General features: G+C 38.4%; 1 protein-coding gene across 2 annotated transcripts; it reads left to right on the forward strand.

Moving 5' to 3' along the window:
• The first annotated feature begins 370 nt into the window (after positions 1–370).
• On the forward strand, positions 371–7,809 carry LOC127419611 (probable E3 ubiquitin-protein ligase DTX3). 2 transcript variants are annotated; one of them, XM_051661144.1, is made up of 6 exons: positions 395–504; positions 571–770; positions 966–1,012; positions 3,875–4,680; positions 5,184–5,401; positions 6,060–7,809. In XM_051661144.1, the coding sequence occupies exons 2-6, from the start codon at positions 682–684 to the stop codon at positions 6,133–6,135; spliced, it is 1,236 nt and encodes a 411-aa protein (XP_051517104.1). In that variant the 5' UTR covers positions 395–504; positions 571–681; the 3' UTR covers positions 6,136–7,809. The 2 variants fall into 2 exon arrangements, with proteins under 2 accessions (XP_051517103.1, XP_051517104.1); XM_051661143.1 differs by having other exon boundaries at positions 371–770.
• The last annotated feature ends 458 nt before the right edge of the window (positions 7,810–8,267 follow it).

The raw sequence follows: 8,267 nt of genomic DNA on the forward strand, positions 1-8,267 counted from the left end.
TCTCTGTCTGACTGTCTGACTGTCTATCAATCTATCTGTCTGTCGGTCTATCTCTCTCTCTCTCTCTCTCTGTCTGTCTGTCTATCTATCTATCTCTCTCTCTCTCTCTCTGTCTGTCTGTCTGTCTGTCTGTCTCTCTCTCTCTCTCTATCTCTCTCTCTGTCTGTCTGTCTGTCTGTCTGTCTCTCTCTCTCTCTCTCTCTCTCTGTCTATCTCTCTCTCTCTCTCTCTCTCTCTCTCTGTCTGTCTGTCTGTCTGTCTGTCTGTCTCTCTCTCTGTCTGTCATGACAAGACGATTGAATATGTGAGGTTAAAAGAGCGCCACACCGCGGCCAAATCCATTAATCTCTAATCCGGTGTTCCAACAGACTAGAGTGACGAACTTCCTGTCTATACTGTCTTGTATTCAGACCAGTTTTCCACACTTTGATTAATGAAAGGGGAACTATGTGACAACTAAACATGACATAGAGACGCTGTGTTTGTGTCGCGAAGATGCTAAAGGTAAAACAGTTCGGTCGTGACAGTCAACGATGTTCTTTGTATTAATGTTGTCTTTCTTTGGCCAAGGACGGAGAATTGGAAAATCACAAAGAGACTGAGCTGGCAACTGTAAAACGATCAACTGAACTTGAGTAGGATATCACAAGCATACATTCGCAAGAACTGTCATAGTTTTCAATGCAGCGGTCGTTTGCTGACTTCATCGAGAGGAAGAAGGCAGTCGGTTCCCTTTACATTCATCTCTTCCGGGAAAGTCACCACAGAAGGTGAATCAATTTATTACAATAACATAATAGGCTTTATTACTATGTGTTTTCTTTTATTATTATTGTTTGATTTATGTTGGTGCTTCGCTTAAAGCTACTGACATCCTTTTCTTCGTGTGTTATATGAGGTTGTTGTAATACGCGCAAAGTAAACAATGTCTGGATCTAACTCCTATATTTATTTTTCTTAAACAGGGAAATAGGCCCGTTACTGCAAATAAAGGAATTTATGGGATCAAAAGGTAATTTTCTTCTTCTGAAATGTTATTGCTAGCATCAAGTGACATTCATGAGGTCCAGGACTCCAGGTAGTGAAACCTACAATGATCCTTTGTTTATACAGTGAACACATTACAGTATAGAGCAGCTGATCCGATCGTGCACATCCCTGTGAACGAGCTGACAGTACTCAGAAAAGCCTGTCCAAATAAGAAACCTCAGGTCTAGAATATTCCACTTCTCTGCTGCACAGCCACAACTCGATTAGGAGAGGGTATATAGAAAGAGATATCATTTTATAGTGTTTAGATCTCAGACTATAATACATTTTAGAAGAGGTTAAGCACAGGGAATTTGTTTAGGATGCGGATAGAAATGTGACTGAGATGTAAATGAGAATTAGCATGCTATCTTGCAGCATGTTCGGTCTTGTCAGGTGTGAAGTATTGTGAATTTATGCAGGATTGACTCATTAGCCAGATTACTCATCATATGCTTCTCTTCGCAAGGAATGGGGCGAACTGATAACAAGCACAGGCTAACATTTAACCTGAGAAAATGCTGAAAGGGTAAAGTTCAACATTACTGTTATCAGGTAGTTGATCTGATGTATCAAGCAGTGTCCTGCGATGTGACATGCTATACCTCATCTAAAACACCATATTTTCATTTTAAACAGAATGTTTCTAATTATTGGCTTATTATTATATGTGTGTTTATGACTTCATTAACCGAGAGACATTAAATGTAGAAACATATAAATATAAGATGTTTTAAAAATTATTTTATCACAAGTTGATTAAAAATGGTGGAAAATTGTAAAGGAAACTGTGACCATTCACAGCATCTAAAATATACATGTTCCCTTGTACATAAAGATATAAAGTTTATATCCATGTTTTTTGTCAACTACCCAAATACTTGCATTCTTAAAGGAATATTCCAGATTCAATAGAAGTTAAGCTCAGTCAACACCATTTGTGGCATAACGTTGATTATTTGATAATCGATAAAAAAGTTAGGCGCTCACAATTAAAGTGAATGGGGCCAATTTTTGAAGGGTTTAAAAGCAGAAATGTGAAGCTTATAATTTTATAAAAGCACTTACTTTAATTCTTCTGTTAAAACTCGTTTATTATTTGAGCTGTAAAGTTGTTTAAATCATTGTTTTAGGGTTTTATGGCATTACATCGTCATGGCAGCAAAGCTGTAAAATTACTTATACACTGCCTGGCCAAAAAAAAAAGTCGCAAACTCTAATATTTAGTTGGACTGCCTTTTGCTTTGATTACGGCATGCATTCATCATAGCACTGTTTCGACAACCTTATGCAACGTCACAACATTTATTTCCATCCAGAGTTGCATTAATTTTTGGCCGAGATCTTGTATTGATGATGGGCATGTCGAACCACTCCATAAAGTCTTCTCAGCACATCCCAAAGACTTTCAGTGATGTTAAGGTCAGGACTCTGTGGTGGCCAATTTATGTGTGAAAATTATTCCTCGTCCCCCCTGAACCACTCTGTCACTGGATGAATCTTGGCGTTGTCATCCTGGAATATGCCCGTGCAATCAGGGGAAATAATGATGGGATAACCTGGTCATTCAGTACATTCAGGTAGTCAGCTGACTTCATTTTATTGCTGCATAAAGTTGCTGAGCCTAGACCTGACCAATAGAAGCAACCCCAGATCATAACACTGCCTCCAGAGGCTTGTACAGTGGGCACTATGCATGACAGGTGCATCGCTTCATGCGCTTACCCTGACACGCCCATCACTTTGGAATAGGGTAAATCTGGACTCATCAGACCACATGACCTTTTTCCATTGTTCCACAGTCCAATCTTTATGCTCCCTAGCAAACTGAAGTCGTTTTTTCTGATTAGCCTCACTAACAAGCGGCTTTCTTGTGGCCACACGGTTAGTCCCAATCCTGTAAGTTCTCGTCACATTCTCTGTGTGGAAATTCTCTTACTTTCAATATTAATCATAGTTCTACTGTCGATTTTTTACGATGTGACTTCAAGCGTTTTAGTGATCTCCGATCACAATTATTCAAGTTTTTTCCTACCGCATTTCTTCCGTGAAGCTGACGGTTCTCCATTATCCTTCCAGGCTTTAATAATGCATTGGACTGTTCTTAACCCAATTCCAGTGATTTCAGCAATCTCCTTAGTTGTTTTCTTTGCTTTTATTTACAATTATTTGCCGCTTCTGAAACACAGTAACATCTTTTCCACGACCAAGGTATACGCCTTCCGACATGGTTGTTTAAGAAATGAGAAGCTACACACTGCATTAGAGTTAAAAGAATTGTTGTCAGCTGAAACATATTAATCACTGAAATAATGATCCAATCATAATCTCTTAAATATCTGCTTATTTAAATCCAAATGGCAACTTTTGTTTTGGCCAGGCAGTGTAACTTTACACAGAAAAGGTTAGTAAGTGATTTTATCACATTGAAATCCTGTTACCATGCATATTGTTTACGGCTTGTGGCTATACTTTTGAAATAGTGAGTATTTTAACGTTTACGGATTCGCCTCATTTACTTCCATTGTAAGTGCCTCACTGTAACCCAGATTTTTTTCTTTTCTTTAAGTAAAGGAGGGGCAAGTCAAAATAATTTTTTGTGGTAATCAACATTATGCCACAAATGCTGTGGATTGATCTAATCTTGTATTGAACCCGGACAATTCCTTTAAGATTATAAAGGCATAGAATGCTAAATGTAAAATATTTAACACAGGAAAAGAAGCAAGATAGTTTATAATTGCAAACTTTGCTTTAATGATACTGGAGTCTGATTACTCCATGTTAGCACCATTTTGAATGATGCGAGCAAAGTGATGTGCAAACTGATCTCTTTCCCTCGCAGTTTCATTTGATGAGATGAGTGTGCGAGCGGGGCAGGGCAGTGATGAGGTGCTGGTGTCGCAGGCGGTCTGGGATTACCTTGCAGCCGCTGGACGGCCCTGGTTGGTTGCCTTTGAGGACAAGCAGGGACTAAGTGCAGACATAATCCGACGTGGGGAGCGTGGTGGCTGCTGTGCTGTGCGGCTCTCCCCAGTGGAGGGCAGCAACAGAGCCAGAACTGGGCTGATGGAGGGTCCGGTGTCTCCCGTCACACAGAAAGCCTTCATAGACTTATGCCGCTGTGCCCGAAAGGAAATGACCAAACAGGAGGCAGCTCTTAAGAGGAAACGGTCTCTGTTACCCTGTGTGACATCAATGGAGCCTGATGGAGAGGGGAGCTTGTTGCCTCCACCTCCTCAACCACGGCGCTCCCAGAGGCAACAGCAGAAATATAGGAAAAATGCAGACGTGCAGACCTGTGTGGTTTTACCCATGCTACATGAGGCCACAGCAAGAACTGGGCCTGAATTAAACACGGGACAGGTAAATGAAGAAGAGAGCACTATTTGCTCCATATGCATGGGGGAGATGGTGGAAAAGACAATTCTGGACAAATGTGGCCATGCATTCTGCCGGACTTGCTTAGAACAGGCTTTCCAAGTGAAGAAGGTCTGTCCTGTGTGCAGACTTGTGTATGGTCAACTTATTGGTAACCAGCCGGCCAACGGGAGCATGATGGTTGAAAGAGATCCAGACCTGGAGTTGCCTGGACATGAAGGATGTGGCTGTATATGCATTATTTACAGTTTCCCTCCTGGTTTTCAAGCGGTAAGTACTGCAACAACGGTGTGTATTTCATTAAATTTAAAGAATAGTCCACCCAAAAACAAAATTGATGTCATCATTTACTCATCCTCATGTTGTTCCAAACCCATATGAGTTTCTTTCTTATGCTGAATACAAATGGAGATTTTTATTTGAAGGAATATCACATTCATATTCGTGCATCATTTTCCGAGTCTTTCGAAGGCATACTATAGGTTTTGGTGAGAAATAACCCAAATTTTAAATGCCCTGTCGCACATTCATGGGAGCTATAAGAGAAGCTTGTTCACTTTGACTTGCATATGCGTTGTTTTGAGCACTGAACAATGGAAGTTCTCACATGAACAAGTGAGCCACAGCAAACCAGCTTCTCTCATAATGCTCATTAATGCGAAACGGACATCAAGATATGTAATCAAACTGTAATCAAACTGTAATCACACAAGTTACTGTACATTGTCAAGAAAAAGCATTATGTGCAGCATTATGTTTTGAAATTCTTTCAGCAAGAACATCCGAACCCTGGGGTGCGGTACCCTGGCACAGACCGTGTGGCGTACCTGCCAGACAGCCCTGAGGGAAACCGTGTTCTATGCATGCTGCGCCGGGCCTTCGAGCAACGGCTTATCTTTACCATAGGCACGTCTATGACCACTGGCATGCATAACGTCATTACCTGGAATGATATCCATCACAAGACCTCCATATGGGGCGGACCACGATGGTATGCAATTTAATAGTAAAACTACATTTATTTTTGATGTTTTGGTTGGTAAAACCACAAGCATTCTTTTAACTAGCTTTTTGGCTCTGACATTAAATGTCAATCAAGAGCAGTTATATTGGTTTTATAACCAATTCAACATGCTAATTTTGAACTCAAAGTTTGAGTTCAAAATAACAGGATTTTAGTGCAATAAAATTGCTTAATACTTACTATACCTGTGTAAAGTTATATCCAATATTTCAACTTCATTGCCACGACGCTGGTAAACCCTTTTTATCACACTAAACTCATGATAACATGTATAATGTTTAAATTTTGTGGCTTTTCTTTTGAAACACTGTGTATTTTAGAGTTTATGGACTGGCCCCATTCACTTCCTTTGTAAGTGCCTTACTTGAAGTGCGACCTTTTCTTTTTTTTCTTCTTTTTTTTTTTTTTTTATTTTATTTTTTTTAAATAAACTAGGGATGAGACAAATTTTTTGTTGTTGTGCTATTCAGGATTGTATTCACATTTACAAAGCAATGACACTTTATAGGATGTTTTATGTTACATAGGCGTCCATAGGCACTTCCCAAAAATACAATGCTGCAGTTACAGCAGCTGTGTTGTATTAATGTTTACTGCGTATTGTTTATACATTTTGTTTTTTCAGCTTTGGTTATCCAGATCCTACATACCTCGTGCGGGTGATGGAGGAACTGCGAGAGAAAGGAATAACAGCTGACTGAAAATGTGTTCCTTGCACTTAAGAAGTTTCAAAAAGATGGCAAACGTGTGCTTGACCACAGGCTTCTTTTAATCTCACTGTGTCAATTTAAGCCACAACCATCTGCTGCAGCATCGGTTAGATCAGGATGCCGTTCACGATGTTTAACAGTTTATTTCAGTAGTTATGTTTAGCTTTGTTCTTTGGTTTACATGTGTGAAGGCAATGTGTTTGTTCAAACTGGGGTGCACTTTATTGTTCAATATAAGACACATAGCTGTGTTTATGGTACCCAATGGAGTGCTAAAATGTGAATGTCAAGAAGGTGTAAACTTTTCCACATCTGCAGTACAACCTTCCACTTCTCTGTTTCAGGGAAGAGCCAATCAATAGCCTGCTGGCCTCCCTCTTCTTACTATGTGTCTTCTATCCAAACTATGCTTAATTATGGTAGCATCTGGATGTGGACAAATGAGGTACAAATGGCATAGCACAGCTAATTGGGTACAGCTGGGACAATCCCATCCAACCTTTTTTTCTAGTAATCAGCACTTAGAGGCACTTTTCAATGGAGGTAATCTTTTTATTATGAGAATTTACAGTGGATTCTGCTTGATCTTCCAGAGTGCAGACTCTAGAAAGGTAATTTTGAGCCTTTATTATAATAAGGTCCTAGGTGTATCCTAGCATTGTTCCTTTTCTCTCATCCCTAGGAAATGTTGTGGTCTTTCATTTCAAGATCAGATCAGGTGCATAATATAGTACCCCCCCCCCCCCTTATATAGTGTATGTTTGATTGAATTTTTCCTGATTTATATGTTTATTTATTCACATTTGAGTTTATGTGATGATCAAGTTTCTGTCACATATATAAAATGATGTCACAATAAAAGGGCGTATAGACCACGTAAACCAAACTAAATGCATTATAGCTCAAAGCATAACTGTAACCATTGTGTTTGTGCCTCAGGCTTGGAGACAAGCCTAGCACTCGATTTATTTTGAAGAATCAGCAGATTTGTCAATGCAAAGTTTGCTAAAGTAGAAGATCAATTCAGTAAGAAAGCATATATCTAATGTATTCTAGGTTGTTGTTGTTCATAAAACAGAATTATGTGAATATATTTTCATTGAAATGTTATTGTGCCTTCTACCAAAGGTCACAGACAGCTGCAGCCTGTTATTTACTAATGTTAATCATTACTCGCTAGTATTTGTTCAACTCCTTTAATCGATCTGAAGCATTGATCTTATCGCAGTATTTCAGCAAAATGCATCATACTTGAGAGACTCATTACCTGGTTTCAAATTGTTTAACACAAACCAAAATGTTATATTTACTTTGTGTTAAGGTTTTGTGTTGTTAGCAGTTGCATATGTTTCAAAGTATCATTAAATAAAAAAGGAATATCAGATTTTAGTTTTCTTTCCATTCCATATTCCCTTCACCCCCACCCTTTGTTATGAAGGACCAATTCAATCAGGATTTGTAGGACTAAAGTTTACTGTCATGCAAAATTCTATGCACTTCAAAATCAGATTTATAAAACAGACCTCCTCAGATGACTGATTGTTCAAAGTAAATAATTTGCCTTTATAGTTATGTTGATTTGTATTACATAATTGAATTGTATTCTACAATTTAAAAAATGTGCTTTACATTTTCATACTTGAATAAAGGGATTCTGTTCTGTTACATTGTGTTCTGTTATTTTAACTTTATGAGTGTCACCTTAAGGTATCCATTGCGCTTACTTTTTTATTTTAAAACTGATACACATAAACTTCACTTCAACTTTTCAGCCTGAAACTTCTTAACATCCTCCACAGAGGTGATCTGCACTTTTCAATGTTTTTTGAAAGTGTTTTTTATTTCATGTGTTTATAAAAGAAGCTTTAAAAATAAGTTAGAGTGAAAGCTCTAAAATGTTAGAAAAGTTCAAAATGTTATTATAAATACACTCATAATTTCACGCACATACACACCCCTCTACACACATAATCACACACATACATACAAGCTCACATACAGTATATACATACATTCATCCATATGTACACGCACATTCATACATACAGTTGTGGCCAAAATTATTGGCACCCTTGGTAAATATGAGCAAAGAAGACTGTGAAAAACAAATCTGCATTGTTTAT

The sequence above is a fragment of the Myxocyprinus asiaticus genome, chromosome 29 (genome assembly GCF_019703515.2).
Source record: "Myxocyprinus asiaticus isolate MX2 ecotype Aquarium Trade chromosome 29, UBuf_Myxa_2, whole genome shotgun sequence".
Lineage (NCBI taxonomy): Eukaryota > Metazoa > Chordata > Actinopteri > Cypriniformes > Catostomidae > Myxocyprinus > Myxocyprinus asiaticus.